General features: G+C 35.9%; 1 protein-coding gene across 1 annotated transcript in view; it reads right to left on the minus strand.

The window, feature by feature from the left end:
- Positions 1-231: 231 nt before the first annotated feature.
- adcy1 (adenylate cyclase 1) overlaps positions 232-16,916 on the minus strand; it is a 173,113-nt gene continuing 156,428 nt past the window's right edge. Inside the window, exons 19-20 of the mRNA XM_003222294.3 lie at positions 15,829-15,953; positions 232-14,587 (exon numbers count right to left, since the gene is read on the minus strand). Coding sequence (XP_003222342.3) covers positions 14,252-14,587; positions 15,829-15,953 — 461 coding nt within the window. The 3' untranslated portion in view covers positions 232-14,251. The remainder of the gene's footprint in view (positions 14,588-15,828; positions 15,954-16,916) is intronic.

Consider the following 16,916-nt stretch of genomic DNA (forward strand, 5'->3'; position numbering starts at 1 on the left):
TCAATTGGTTGCCAATTAGTTTTCAGGCAAAGTCCAAAGTATTGGTTATGACTTTTAAAGCCCCATATGGTTTGTGCCCAGGTTATCTAAAGCAGGGCTTCTTAAACATTTTTTCCTCGCAACCGTTTGTTGAGGACAATTTTTGTATCATCCTGGGTATATAGGTATATAAAATAGGTATACAAATCAAGCATTCACTGATAATAAACTTTAATGAAATAATATTCAGTCTTATTTACTCAAGATTTTTCCTTTATTAATTAGATTCCAGAAATGATAATAGTGCAAACACTTAGTATAAAAGTTTCAGTAAGAAATTTACATTCACAATTTTGAATGTTAACATTTCAGTCTATTCACTTACTTTCCAACATAAAAATAAGACAAAGATTCAATTGCTCTTTCTCAATTCAACAATCCTGAAAAAGACTGTAAGATACTCTACAATATTCTATGTACATAAAAATAGACCCGTATTATTTTCTCATTCCAAGTTACCCAGTGTGTTCAGTTATTGTAATAGCAACAATAATATATTACACTTTTCCCTTTCACAAAAACCCAAAATGGATGTGACATAAAGTTGTGTGCATCTTTCCCATGACATTTTCCCTTTATGGGTAGAAAAGTTGTTTGGCAGGTGGTGTAATTTCAAGTGGGAAAACTGCCCTAAGCAAAAGACTTAACAGCCCTTCTTTTGCTTATTCCCCTCATTATATCTATCTATAATTTCTAAGAGATGCTTTTGGGAAAATAAACAATGGTGGAAAGATAGATGCAACCATGTTTCATCCTGTTTTAGTTCCAAAGATAGCTGAAACATTTCTCTATTGATCAGATATTTGTAATTTAATGGACCAGATCCATAGCACATTGAAAACATCTACCATTCTCATCATTTGATTTCAGGGCAAATTAGAAGATAGGATATGAACTATATTTATTGAGAACAGAAGGTAGACTCATGCTACCATTTAAATGCTGGACAAACACTGGGAAGACTTAGGTTTAAAACTGCACTTGGCCTTGTGAACCTATTGCTATTTCACTGGGTTATGCTCAAAGAGAAAAAAGCAGAGAGCGGACAACCACATACTGTGATGTGAGGTCCTTGGAAAAATGGCACATATATGTGATAACATACATAAAGTGTGGCCAGCAAACCAGTTCTTAATGTGTGGCAAACTATATGGCACTGTTGGGTGACAAAAATACACACACATGTTTGGTTGTTCTTTCTACTTTTCTGCTTAAGGTGAATGTATACTATCCACAGAACTGAGAAGTAGCAAAGCTTTCATGGACTGTACCAATTGTGGTTGTAGGTGGCAAGGAAGCTGCTTCTTTGAAGTCTTCACTATCAGAAGAAAAAAAATCCCCACCTGTACCCACCTGTATTAACACTATATGAAGACAATATCAGGACAGGGTTTTTGTTCTTCTGCATGCTGTTTAGTCTGCACAGGAACGAATTTTAATTTTTCAAGGCATTCCAACATGCACAACCTCCCTGTTTCTTGGGATGATACATTCAAAGAAAGTTACTGTTGGTTCTTGCAACCAAATAAATTGTGTGGTTCATGCTTTTATATGTGCTTGCCTTTCCTCATTCCTTCAGTAATGGGAAAGAATACTGGCAGCCCATGGGAAATAGATTTGAGAAGCACATTAGTCAAAATCCAGCTTTTTATCCCAAATACTATAGATCTATTGAATCATAGAGTTGGAGAGAGTCTCATGGGTCAACCAGTCCAATCCCCTGCAGGACCTCGAGTTAAAGTATCACCAGCCTCTTTTTGAAAGCATACAATCGTAGAAACATATACAGTAGAGTCTCACTTATCCAAGCTAAACGGGCCGGCAGAAGCTTGGATAAGCAAATATCTTGGATAGTAAGGAGGGATTAAGGAAAAGCCTATTAAACATCAAATTAGGTTATGATTTTACAAATTAAGCACCAAAACATCATGTTATACAAGAAATTTGACAGAAAAAGTAGTTCAATACGCAGTAATGTTATGTTGTAATTACTGTATTTACGAATTTAGCACCGAAATATCATGATATATTGAAAACATTGACTACAAAAATGGCTTGGATAACCCAGAAGCTTGGATAAGCGAGGCTTGGATAAGTGAGACTCTACTGTAGTTGGAAGACATTTGAAAGAACATCCTGATGGAAACAGTTATTTAATAGTGGAATATGCTGCCTCAGAGTGTGGTGGAGTCTCCTTCTCTGGAATTTTTTTAACAGGTTAGGTGGCCATTTGTCAGGATTGGGCAAGGGGTTGAGCTGGATGGCCCTTGTAATCTCTTCAAATTCTGTTATTTTATGATTCTAATGCAGTCCGAATCTGACTCAAAACAGGACAGCTACAAAATTCTACAAAACAAGCTGCTGGAAAGTCTGAAACAAGTCCTATAATACGCTGCAGCAGATCCCAATCAGCTCTATAAATGTGGACTGCATTGTAGACATCCACCCCTGTTGAAGCGTATTATAGAAACCAGAACAGGAGTTACCAAAAACTACTTAAAATCCAACATATGAATATATGAAAAAAAATTATTTTTAGAAAGTTACTTCGGCAGAAGCACTATACAATATCATGAATATTAGGTGTCACAAGTCATTGTATGTTGTCAAGAGGAAAGAAACTAAATGAAATGCCAGGCAATGTAATTATGTTCCCAGCTGTTCTGCAACCTTTATAGAGATCATCTTGATGTAGCTAAGACAACATGTAATATAGTGGGTGTTGTTGATTAATAAACTTTGCCTCTTCCAAGCTACTTTCTAGCAGAATATCAAGTTAGGCAGCTTTTTTACTTCTCCCTGAAAACATGAACATGTGTGAAGGATTCTTCAATCCCTATTCAGTACTATTTGACTAGTACTGAAATCAACCACCTTCTTCTCAATGGCAGTCATTAAGGGTGCATCTACATGGTAGAATGACTGCAATTTGGCACCAAATTTTTCTGAATTTCTCTGTCCTCAGTATGGTTTATAATTACCAAAAACCCTGTTTTTGTGAACTAGGAGAGATTTAATACCAGCATTCCTAATATAGACATTTGGGCTCTTCATCCCTCAGTTTAGGATTTTTTAATAGATGTAAGTAGAATGCATTCAATGATCATGACTATTGTGCTTATTTATCTGCAGATGTGAATCAGTTGGCATGATACCTTTAATAACTTCATGGTCCCACAATTGGTACAAGCCAAGAACTTGACTCTGAAAAAATATTTCAGCAGTAAGACACATCTTAAAAGAATATTCTGGCCCTGCATGCCTCTTGGGATGAAATAGGCGCATTTGAAGCCTTCCTCTCTGTTTATTAAGAAGTAAATTATCTTGTGCACAATAGAGTTTAACCCTAGATAAGTCTGGATGATTTAGCATTTTAAATATTTTCCCTCTACTGCTCCACTATTTTTTATACAAAAATATTTAGGAAGAGGAGTTACAGCTACATAACAGAAGAAATAAAGTGAATTGAAGATGGAGTTTTTTTTTTTTTTAAAAGAATTATTATAAAGGGAAGAATGTAAATGGTAGAAAGGTGTGAACAGGAATATTATTTTTGTAGATATCCATGTATACGTCAAGAGCACGTTTTGGGAGCAAAGCGATGGACCCATAGATAAGCTAAGGATCATATCAAAATTCAAGGGCCAAGGGGAAAACATTATTCAGAAATGCCAAAAGTGTAGATTAGAGAGGTTGATGCTGCTTGTAACTTCTCCTGGGGTTCACCACTTTACTCTGGGAAAAGGTTGGTTCCATATATGTGTGTGTATGTGTGTGTGTATATATATATATAATGATTTAAATTACAGTGCTCACATTGACCCATAAATAAGTTGACCCAGGTTTTGGGGGTTGATTTTTGACTAAAACATTTAGACTTATACACGAGTACATATGTTATATGAACTTAGCATCAAGGCAATGACTGAATTAGGTTTATACAATCTGATGGCCTCTGCCTTGTGTATGTCCTCATTTATGAAATAAACAAGTTAATATCTTAAAAAATCATAATTTCAGGCTATGTTTATAATGTAAGGCCATATACGTGTTGAACCTCGACAAAGTTTGCAGATGCAGTACAAATGATGCTTATACAAATTATTCTTCTTATACAGTATTTCAATCTGAATTTTCTACTGGTCACATTATATTACAAATATCTGAACATAATTCCTTTTCTACTATAAAATGATCAAAATGTTATGAAGTTACAGTTATAATAAATTAGTTGCACTTCATATTTTCTTTTTTCATTTTAATTAAATGAATAGGAATAATATTGCATAATAGAGCTAGGAATGTGTGGATATCACAACATTATGTGCATTTATATAATATTTCTGCATGCTCACAGTCCTTCTAACAAGAAATTCAGATAACATATTTGGGAGCTGCTTAGAAGTAAATTCTATTTAGATCACTGGAACTTACTTTCTAGGAAGCACAATTCAATATTGCACAATTGAAGTTTATTTAGAGAATCTTAAAAAAAACCCAAGGAAATAAAAAGCAAAATTAAAAAATTGTACTAATCTTTCAAAATTCTCAATTTGATTTTTTTTGTTTTGTTTTTTGGTACTACACTTCATTTTTTGAATCAAAGAAATCAAAGCAATAAGGCCATTGAATGAAAATTGTATTCAGCAACATACAACATGCTAAAAACCATTTCTTTTTATATTGTTCATCGCAGATGTGATAACTCATTGCAGTTATTACCATATAAAACTACAATCTGGGTAACTATATTGGACCAAACACCCACCCCTATCCCTTCCTTCAACACAGATCTGCTTCCTTACAGTCTGACGAAATTTGCACCTTGGTCTTCCAACCTTGAGGTCTCACCTAAAGTATATGTAAATGCTTTCAAAGGTAAATTGTTTATCTTTTCATAGGGGGAGGGGGAAGCTCCCAGCTCAGAATCTGAGAATATGCTTTATCTATGTAAATTCCCATATATAATCCATGGCATATCTTTGTCTTATGTCACAGGTTTGGAAGAAAGGCTGCTGCCAGGCAGATGAAAAAACACTCAGCCAAATAGACCACTAGCCTGACTTGCTATAAGGTAGCTTCGTATGTTAATATTTTTATATCTTCAGCAACTCAGATAGCAAAACTGAGAAATGCCTCTGATTTAGACTAGTTAGAACGCAGGGGTTAGATGGACCAGTTTAGTCTAAGGCAGCAACATATAGCTTGTGTGTGCTCTGGCATTTGGGCATTTAGAGTTCCCATCGAAACATTTACTTATACTGTTAAGTCAAACAAGGTATTAAACAGTACGTAATGAATTAGTAGACTTGATTTTACAGCACTACTTTTTCCACGCATTTATATTTAGTTATATATATTACAGTATGTGAAATTTAATTTATTGCTTCTAATGACCAAAGGTACTGTTATAAAGGTAGCTGAGCTGTTGAGAGCGCATTTCATATACCATATAATGTGGACCTAGCAACACCGAGGTTGGCAGAACATGGCAAGTTAAAGTTTTCTTGTGCCATCACTTTGCAATTTTGATTTGCTTTTGCAGTACACACATGCAACTAATAATGTCTTAAAAATTCAGCATCAAAAGTCATATGTCAAAAACATATAGAAAGAAACTTACTCTTTCAGTTTTATTTTGCTTTTTACTGAAGTCAGGCATGAGTGGCATGCAGTAGATTGCAGCAGAAAAGCAAAAAAGACACAAATTTCCAGAAAGTTTATAATCTCCATGCACATGTAAAACCCCTTGCTTTACAAAAAAAAAATCATTAACATCTGTTAAAAGTGTGCCTTTCTGCAGTTTTTTTTTAAAAAATACAAGTGTACATGCACTAAACCTGTCATAGTTAAAAGTATTTACAAAATGTCATACAATACATCCTTCAGAGAAAATAATAATAAGTAAAAGGCCAATTCTTACTACTGTACAAGATTAAAAATAAATAAGGCATTATAATACAGTTTCATCCTAAATTAAAAAAATGCTTGTCATTGCAATATAAAATCCTCACTTGAAAGAACATTATGGCTAAAATAGTCCTCTGGAGTGTAGTGGAAATGTAAAGGAATTTGGATTGCTAATGCTGGGTTAACATCTTAAGGCTGGTTCAGATGATGCTCTTACAGCAAGAAAATACAGTATGATCCTCATACCCACGGATAGGTACCTGTCATTTCACCTACCTGTATCCAAAAAAAATATGTTCTCTATAGGATTTTTTATTGTTTGCTTCTGCTGGATGTTACCATAGAATTGCATTGGAGGACCTAGAAAATGCTAGAAAAGAATACTTTTCTAGGAATTTTCTAGGCCTTTAAAATCAACTCTATGGCAATTTCCAGAGGAAGTCATTCATTTCAAGGTTCACTATTATCCAGTTTCCTGTTTCTATGATAAATTCAGGAATGTATCCTCTCTGGATAGAGGCTGTGTTGTATAATTGCTTCTAGCCCGACTCTATACAATGTGCTTGTCCTGCCTGCAGAATGTCTATGTATATTAGATGTAACATTTGCATAGAACATGCATGCATGAAGTCCAATTCCTATATGCCCAACATCTGGAGATGTAAACTTGGAAACCCACTTGTGAGATTAGACTCAATGCAAATCAAGGGGACTTGAGTCAATAGAAAATTAGGTCCAGCTCATGTTCAACAGTATTATTTAACTGCCCACTTCACTCTAATTTCCCCAGAATTAATGTTAAAAAAACACTTCATGATAGCAATGCTTAATTCCAAAAATTAAGTGTGTATTTGTATTTTACTAGATATAAAGGAACCGGTTAGGGAAAGATATATTTGTAGGTCTTTTTGGTCAGATATCTGTTCTTTCTCAAAGTTTATACTCAGAATTATCTTAAATAAATCAAATGTTGGGGCTTGAAAGATGATCACATAGTTCAACACCTGAACAACTCAAGGGCTCATATCCAGCTTTTTCTTCTGTACTACTTTGAAAGGACTATTTTGTAGAAAATCAGCTTAGCTGAGAACTTTGTTTTCTGCTTCTTGGTCTCATTTTTAATACTTTCCAGAGGCATTTAATTCCTGTTAAATTAAGAAATTCAAGAGGAAGTCCTCCTGCTGTACAAAGATCCTTCTGCTATTTTGTTATTTAATCACTTGCTTTGTAATAGTTGGATTTAAAAATATTTTAATGATTAATAACTATGATTTTTAATAGTTATGGGTTGAATGAAACAGAGCTTTCCCCTATAAACTATTATTGGGTTGGATACAGATTCAAGTTCATTTTGACTCTTCGATGGGAACATTGCATCCAATAAAAACGAAGTCTGAAGGTAGCATAGGCACATTCAATAGAGGCAGAACAGGTAACTAATCTCACTCCATTGTATAGGTGTTCCATGCAATTACAGCCTTGTCTGAATTGATCTTTAGACTACATAGAATCTAGCATCTGTATAAGTGATGGATATTTAGATTGGACTCTTACTTTGTTTCCTAGAGACAATGCACAAAAAGAGAATCCTATTTATGTTATAGTAAAATGAATATTGTTAAGTCCTTGCACCCAATATTCATTTAAGTTATTTGCCATTATACAGTTAAACTGTAGGCCTCTGAATAAGTCACATTTACTAATACTTTATCATTTTTTGAAAGGCTGTACACTTGTTCATGTTTTTATTAACTTAGGCTGGCTATCAGGCTTTTTCTGTATGTAGTACGTTCCACAATATATGACCCATAAGTTATAATAGCCTATGGCTAAACAAAAAGAACTGAATAACGAATGCTTCACGTGAACCACTATTTTTCAGTGGGTGCTTTGCTCCCCCATAAATGTGTACAGCATCTCATCTCATAGATACAAAGTAAGATGCAAGTGCTCAGCAAGGAGGCACAACTTTTGCAATAAAAGCTGAACAAATAAGAAACACACTAATCAGCTCTCTATGTTGAGAGCCAAAATGTGGCACACTTTTCTCCTACATTACTTTAGCTACATTTTGGAATAGATGTGCTTCCCTCTTCTTCCACTACATGCAGAGGATCCTTGAATAGTAGAGTGTGTGACCAGGCCCATAAAACTATTCAAATGGCACAGAGAGTTAACTGATCTGCTTAATAATACTTCCCAATTTTTTCTTTGCTTTATGCCAAACAGGATTGGCAGACTGTGGACTTCTCAGATAAGCTCTCGGGGCAGAAGCTACTACCTGTGCATAATCACCACTTCTGGGATATCTTGGACCAGGATTCTTCCAGCAAGAAAGAAGTGTAAGTTATTCGTGAAAACCTAGTTTCTGTCTCTGATGTCTTGCCAAGGTACTTGTTTTTGCTTCAGCAGCCAGAGGAGATAGGGGTCAGAAAAAATATCCATCCCAGCATGGCAGCTGTGTCATCGACAGCAAAAAAGAAATGTCTAATTCTCATTTTAAAGCAGAATTTGAAAATTCTTGCCTTGTGAGATTAACTCCTGACTGTTGGAAAATTATCTCCCATCTGCACTTAACTTCTACTATCAGAGCCACAAGTAATCTAAATGTATTATCTGGAGTTAAATAGAATGCAACTTGTAGAAACAGCCATTGCAATCTCCCTCACAGAGCTGACATTTTTAAGAAGAAAGGCTAATAAATCTTGTGTATTGTAAAAGCTAATAGTACACACACACCAAAGGGTTAACTTTTTTCTTTGAAGCCAAAACAAAGGACATTTCCTGAGACAAAGATACAGAAAGTATACACTTGAACTTCTTTGAGTATAGTGCCTCCCCTTTTGGGGGAAAGCTAGTCATTTAGCAACAGCAATTTAACAAATTCAAGAAAGGAAGAATACTCTACTGCCACCCTGTGTTCAGATAAAATAACTCAAAAATCTAAAATGAGATCACTTGCACATTATTTAGAATCAACCGGGCTGTGGCGCAGGCTGTTGAGCAACCAGCTGCAACAAATCACTCTGACCAAGAGGTCATGAGTTCGAGGCCAGCTCAAAGCCCCGTGTTTGTCTCTGTCTTTGTTCTATGTTAAGGCATTGAATGTTTGCCTTATACATGTAATGTGATCCGCCCTGAGTCCCCTTCGGGGTGAGAAGAGCGGAATATAAATACTGCAAATAAATAAATAAATAAATAATCCGAATTTTGGGTGAACTGAGATTGATGAGAAAAGGACAGCGGAAATGAGAAAAATACATAACTCTTTGGCAAAGACGAATGAGGAGCCAATTTAGGCAAATCAGAATTTCGTGAAAGCAGAATTCAGAATTCAGAAGAAGGTAGTAAGATTGGAGAAAATTCCTCTGGAAGTTTTACATAAAGGATTCAGCAAGGAGGTTAAAAAGATCTATCTACCAACAGGTTTGGTTTGATGCCAAACAATATTTTACATAGAAAATGCAATTAAAATCTGTAACTTTGTAAGATGGCAGATTTGTTACTGGGCTGTGTTGCGAGAGATGGCAAGACATCGAAAGGGAAGTGAATAAAAGAAGGATCTCCTGTATAGGTTGTTTCAGGATAGAGGTTTGAATGGAAGACTGAAGTTGAGAGTTTATGATAATGGCTGAAGAAGATTTGTGAACTAATTGAGATGAACAAATGGCTTGGGATAATAGAGGAGACATGTCTGTCCAAATTCAAGAGAGATTTGGGATTTATTGTTTATTACGTTCTAACAGTGTTGGGAGGATTCATTAATTGTGGGAAGTATGTTATTAAATGTAGAAGAGCTGATTATATAATATTTCTTAAAAGAGACAGACTAGTTAGAACTAACAAACCACCAGACAGAGTGAGAGGTCTGTAGATTATGTTTTTAATTACTTTTGTTTTAGTATTTTTTTATGCATCTCTGTGTATTTGTTTGTTTTATTTTCTCTTTTCTATGTTTAATGTTTTTTGGGTTGCCATTTGTAGCAGATTTTGTTGCTGTACTGTATTAACTAGAAACTAGATTAGTAGGTTTTTAAGAATAAAAATCTGAATTTTTATAATTTGTTTGCTCATTTTATTTTATTTTTCTTTAAATAAATTTAATATTAAAAAATCTTAATCCTTTGCAAGACTAGCACTGAAATTATTTTAAGGAATGCTTTTCTGGTGCAGATGTTGAAATGCTTTCAAGTACTTGACTAAAAATTCGACTTAACATCTATTCAAAAGACAAGAGAAAATAAAGACCTATCTGGTGCTGGGAACTCTTCCTCCCTCCTTCCATGACATGTGACTGGAAATGGAGCTTAGGAGAAGGGAGAAAGGGGCAACAATGGAGAGGTGGGTACATTTGGGCATCTGCCCAACAGCATTAAACCAGCTTTGACACAGCCTCCCACTGCTGAGGTGTCTCAGGATGCCCCTGTCAAGCCACTGGTTCCAGTTCACATTATTTGTCAATGTGGAAATGCCCTTAGGAACATTTAGAATAAATTGCCCCGAAGACATGTGATACCTTTCTGTTCCATTCGTCAGTGAAACTTTTAATTATTACTAATACGTTATAAAGAAAACATTGTGCAAAGTTGACGTGGAATTTGTGCTTGCTATTAACAGTCCTGTGATAATGACAGGATTCCTTTAAGGTAATGATTTTAAGACAGAAAGCTTACACATGATCCCGTACGAAATCATTCTCACATGATTCATTTGGTTAATCATAATGTGATTTACATATGTGCTTTGTAGAACAGAACTAGGTATTCTGCAGGACCATATAACCTCATCAATCTCCGCAGGTGTTTTTTAACTGAGGTGTAAGCTGAACTAAAAGGTTTACCCTGGGTTAAACTGTATGATGCCCTAGGTCAAAGCAAGAGCTACAATTATCAGGTAGTGTAGATGTGGCCTTGTCTACACTTGAACCTAAAGTTGTGCATATAAAACAAAATCCACAGCAATGGATATAAGCTTTTTTTTCACCTCTATGTCTAATTTCTTAAAGACTGTATTTCCCCCCAAAATAGGCACATTTTTGACATATTTACAAATGTCAATCAGAATGAGGGTTTTGGAGCACAAATTGTGTTTTCCTTTTAGACAGTCTGAATAGTGAGAACTGAGAACTGGACCTGGGAATTCTTCCTTATAAATGTACAAGTGCAAAAGATTTGCAAGGAAGAAATAATAGTTAGCAGTCTTGCTCACAGAGTTTTCCTAACTGACATGATTATGTAGAAAAAGTATTGGGAAGACTAAGGGCTAAGGATCCTACAGTCAGCAGCCAAGTTAACTGGAATCCGATATGTCATCAACAATGAAAACAAGCAGTAAGAGAGGCAACCCACAAAACCCGCTGACAATATGAGCTGCAAGGTAGAAATGTTTTGCTCCATTGCTCACATCAACAAAATTTGCAGTGGAGACATTTAAGAGGTGATACAGCGAGGATGCTAAAATACATTGACAAATCACACAATGAGAAAGTATGCACATACTCTCTCACTCACTCATACACAAATATATAAACAAATTCAAAACAATTTTGACTAGCTGTCATTTGCAGCCTTATAAATAAGTTTGTTTCCATTAGCGATACTGGAGCTCCTACTGTGTAAATAGCAATACTGCTATCTTATTGTTCTATGTTATCAAAATGTGAAGTAATAACTCTCAACCTAAAAAAAATATGGGTCAATACATTTTTGCCAATAAGAATATTCAAAGATAAGAGCAAACCTTGTGCAGAAGGTAGCATCGAACAGTATCAGCTAGATCCAAATATTCCATTTCCTGAACAGAATAAGCTTTTGCTTGGACAAAAAGCCTTTGGTATGTTCTGGAGAAGGGTTTTATCACACTATCACACTGCTTCGTTTAATTTAACCTGCATATTGCCTTCCATCTCCTAGTACAAGGAACTTTGTGTGTGAAAAATCCCTTGTGAGCACAACTCCTATTCATGGCACAGAACAACATCTGTATAGTTGGTAAATATACTATAATTCAGACCCTTTCAATAAATGTCTGTAGAATGGGCCAATAATTTAATTTGTTGAAAATGTATGCTTCTCCATATCTAAATACAAGACATACTTTGGAGCGCTTTCAAATAGGACAAAATACGGAATGAACTAGCATTAAAAATACAATTGTGCCACATTTTATGGCCACATATGGGTGTAAAATCCCACCTTTGGAGAGGAGAGAAGCGAGGAGAGGAGAGGAAGGCTTTCCTCCACTTTTCAAAGGTGGATTTTTGCACCCACGTGTAGATACAAAAATAGACAGCCTCCAGGAACAGTAAGGAAGCACTGCTATCCCATTTCCACAGGAAGCCTGAGCCTGGGGGCGGGGGGGGGGGATGCTGGATATCTGTGAGGGCATCACTTGGGAATGTGAATGGAAGATCTGGATCTTTACAGATATTTTTTTAACCCGGGTATAAACAGATTTTTAACGTTTACCCCAGGTTGCTTCACATTAGCATGGGTGCACTGTTTGGATACCCCAGGCTTATGTGACACTTGCACTGGATTTTCTGGCAGTGTAGATAGGCCCTCAGTTTTAAAAGCCTGTAACAGCGAAGTTCCTTTTTACAAAGTCTTTTTATGCCCACCCAACCATCATTTTCATCATCATACTTCTAGTTTGAAGAGGGTTTTTTTTGTTTTGTTTTTTTGGAAGATTGGCACTAGAAAGATGGTTAAGGAAAACTGAAGCATAGGTGTTTATTGTCAAATTGCAGCAGTTTGTTTGCAATAAACAATGCAGTAAATAACCTTTTGGCTGGGGGGAAATAGGAGCCTATTCTAGCCAATCCTACTAAAGTGATTTGAACCTGCCCACAGCAGGTAAGATAAACAGCAGTCGCCTCCAGAGTCCCTTAATTGGGCACAAATGAAGCTCAAAACAGAGAGGAAAGAGGAGATCGAATAAGCCTATCTCATCAACTACTTCCTATCCCCAGCTGGTGAGGTAGGCTTAAAGATTTTCATTGTGGCTAATCATACAGATCTATAAGTGTAGCCAAAATGGAAATCATAAGAAAAGTGGAAGTTTCTGAAAGAAAAGCTATCCCCGGATGCATTTTGGACACCGCCTTCGAGTGGTCTTAAGAAGGTTCAAAATATGGTGGGTGGTTTTGTTTGTTTTGCTTATACAAGGCTTACCAAATCAGGTTGTTTCATTTACATGTACACATTGTGTGTTTTTATAAAAAGCTTGCTGAAATATGATTTGCATTTCTTTTTTGATCATCACTATTTCTTTCCACATTATTTATGTTTAAAGAAGTGATGTCCAGGAATACGCATACTTCATCAATTGAGGTACACATACATTTTCTTTGCATTCACATGCCTGCCACATTATTAGCACTTATCAGGGTAATTTAGATTTATCTTTAAGATGTTATGTGTTCATACGTATCAGTCTAGGCAATTTAAGAGCTCTTCTCTGTGTATGATAGAGATGCAACTTACCCAGCTAAAATCATAAGGGTATGGGATTGTACTAAATATTCTGATTAGGAGGTTCAATTATAGAAGCTTCAGTAAATCTAGCTCTGGTAGCTGGTCCATCACTATATAGTTGGAAACCACTCAAAGATATGGAAATTCATTCTGAAAGTTACATCTGTTTACTTGTGCCTTTGCTATTTCATACATTGACATGACTCTACAGCAGTTGCTATAACTTCAGATATGTGTTACCTGTCACCATATAGCAGCTATAAAAAAGTGTTTGATATAATTTTGCTGGATAGGAAATAAAACCCTTCTCACTTTGCTACTACAGGATGTATATTTTTGTATGTATGCATGTATGTCTCTCTTAGTATGTGTTTACATGTGTATGCCATTTGTATGTAATATGCCACTGTTTGTCAGAAATTAACATTGCCAATATTTTCCAATGAATGTTTTCAGTTGCCAATACAAGGGTTGTCAAAGTTCAATCATCAATATTGACAATGTCTGACACACACATGCGGAAATGCACGTGTGTGCACACATACACATATATGCAAATATTCAGTCTCACTTGTAATTTACTGTTAAGGTTGCTGACAAAATATTAGTATTTTCAGCAATAAACTCTTCCTAATAGAATTGCTAGCCCTTATTTGATTCATTCTAGAAATTCAGGTAAATAGTTCCCAAATTCTCTTTGGTTGGGTTGTAGACATCTTGGTTTACCCCCAAACCTGCAGCCTTAAGCTTCCTGGTAAAAAAAAAAATCAGGTGACCTTTGTTCTCCACATTCACTGCAAATGGCATCACCAATCTTTTCACTGCTCTCAGGCCTCCTTGATGGCTGGCACAGAAGGAAGATAATGGAGTGTCTGATTCGTGTGAGCTGAAGGCAGTTGAAGCATTCCAGCCCCTGCATTTGCTGAAAGGCTGGGAGATGAGGACACAGAAGGACAACTTGTGCCCAATTTGGTGTGAATATTCGATCTCCCATAAGGATACATTTTCCTTTCTAAGTTTAAAGATCGTAATTGTGAATTATTTCCATTGACCTTTCCTTCAAGAAAATAGGTCAGCATTTCACCTTTGCCTTTGACACTGACTTTACCCCGGCATGCAAACTCATAATTGCACTTCAATATCCGCTGGACTTCTTCAGTAACCTGTAGGTAAAATATCACTGGTGAGATATTAAAGTAAAACCATATAGCAAAGTTATCTTAAACTCTAGGAGCCTTTACCAACATTTACTCAGCTTGATAGGTGGGAACTGAGGAAGAATGTGTTTTTGTGGTTGGGCCCCCACTATGAGATTTCCTTAAGAACTGTTTCGTCCTTTCTCCCTTCAAGCACAAGGCAAAATCTATTTCAAGCCCTTAGTAATATATTAGTTACAAAGTGTTCTTACTTCATTTCTTTTTCCTGCTAATATAATTTTTAACATCTTAATGGAGAGATCTTTCACTGATCCTGTTAGTTGTACAAGTTCTGTATTTTATTATTTATGACTGTTCTTACTAGCATATTATTAAAAACTTTTGATCTAATTCTACAGCAGAAAAATTGTATGCTTTGCAAAATGATCATATTAGAAATAAGCATGACAATATACTATGCTGATGGAGGAGAGTAGAAACTATGTAAAGAGGAGCAGGGTTGGGTTACCATATACACTGAAGCCTGTTTATATTGAACACCAGTTCTTTTCCTAAGCCCATTCCTGTACTTTATGTGATATAAGTGAATGTTAGTTGCAGAAAGTCCGACTCTATCAGCTCATTCTGGCATGGAGGTTATGCTGGTTATGCCAGCAGAGTGCAAGGTTTGGAAGATCCTACCAAGAGGATGTCTTCACATATGACCCTAGGGACAAACCACACGTAATACTATTTGAGGGCCAGTTTAGGTATATAAAGGCTCATGCTCAGAGGGATGGTCATGAACTGGTCACTATATCTGTCAACACAAGAATAGCATAAATAGCTGTACTCTGTGTGGAAGAACCATTTGTACTGGTGAAATAATTGCTTTTCAAAATGGTCGAGGTAAGTGAATGGCTGCCACAGGTGTCAAAGAAAAGTGCTGTCCATTTATGGTATTGAAAAAACCACACATACATTCTGGCCTATGACAAGTCAAGAAGGCAAAAAATAGTGCAGAATAGCCACCTGTGTACCATAGAGGGCACAACTGGCTATTTGGGTGTAAAACATCTGGTGTGCGGAAGAGGACAGGATGTTTGTAAGAAATAAGGTGGGCTGGGGGGAAAATACATACAGCCTGTGGGTCGCACTTTGCTCATCCCTGGACAAGAGTAGGGTAGATTTAACTTTGTGGGTAGCTTGTAAAGCAAGACACTTTTTGTATATTTCATCAGGACTGATTTAGTTATAAAAGCACTTACCTGAATTTTACCTTGCACTCCCGTACTATCCATTCTGCTAGCAACATTAACTGTGTTACCCCAAATATCATATTGCGGTCTTCTGGCACCAATAACACCTGCCACCACAGGGCCTACATTAATTCCTGAAACAGTGAAAGAAGCAATACAACAGAGAATTAACAATCAAAACACATGAAGAAATCAAACAAGTACATAAACAGATAACTTGGTACCAATACTACCAAATAAAACAATGTTATAAAGAGGATGTTAAAAGACAATTCAATCAAGAACAAGGAATTCGGGAACTAATAATCCAAAGCAAAAAGTAATTAATAAAAATAATCTATCAACAATTATTGCAATGGTCAACAGAAGAAAAACAAATTAAAGATTGTATGGTAAAATGGGCTAAAGATGTTGGACATAATATAAAATTAAATTAATAGGAAGAAATTTGGAAGAAAAAGTTAAAATACACTGCTGCAAATGACATTCGAGAAAACTGGTACAAAATGCAATTTTGATGGTACTATAAACCAGTAAGGACAGCAAAATTTTGTAAAAGGAACTCAAACTTATGTTGGAAATGTGGAAATAAAGTGGGGACCTTTTCCCACCAATGGTGGACTTGTGAAAAAGTAAAAACAATATTGGACAACAATAAATCAAAAGACACAAAAGATATTAAAAATCAAATTTCGAATAGAACCAGAAATGTACCTATTAGGCTTAACAAATGTCAAACTGAATGAAAATCAAGACGGGGTGCTCTTTCACATAAGTACGGCAGCCAGACTAGTACTGTCCAGAGTCCGGAAAGAAAAGAAAATACCGACTATAGAGGAATTGATAGTTAAAGTAATGGACATAATACAAATGGATTGTCTGACACAAAAAATAAGAGACAGAAAAAATAGAACAGACTGGTCAGGTTTCATAGACTTTATTAGAAAAAATGGAATGGCCTTCATAACAGACTTATCTTGTATACGAAAGACAACTCAAAGGAGGAGAGCTTGGAAACTAAGAAAAGAATAAAAGGGTGAAAGAAGAACTCTTAAAAGGAAGATGGGAAGCCAAAATTTTTAGAACCTCCCTGGTGC

The sequence above is a fragment of the Anolis carolinensis genome, chromosome 6 (assembly GCF_035594765.1).
Source record: "Anolis carolinensis isolate JA03-04 chromosome 6, rAnoCar3.1.pri, whole genome shotgun sequence".
NCBI lineage: Eukaryota > Metazoa > Chordata > Lepidosauria > Squamata > Dactyloidae > Anolis > Anolis carolinensis.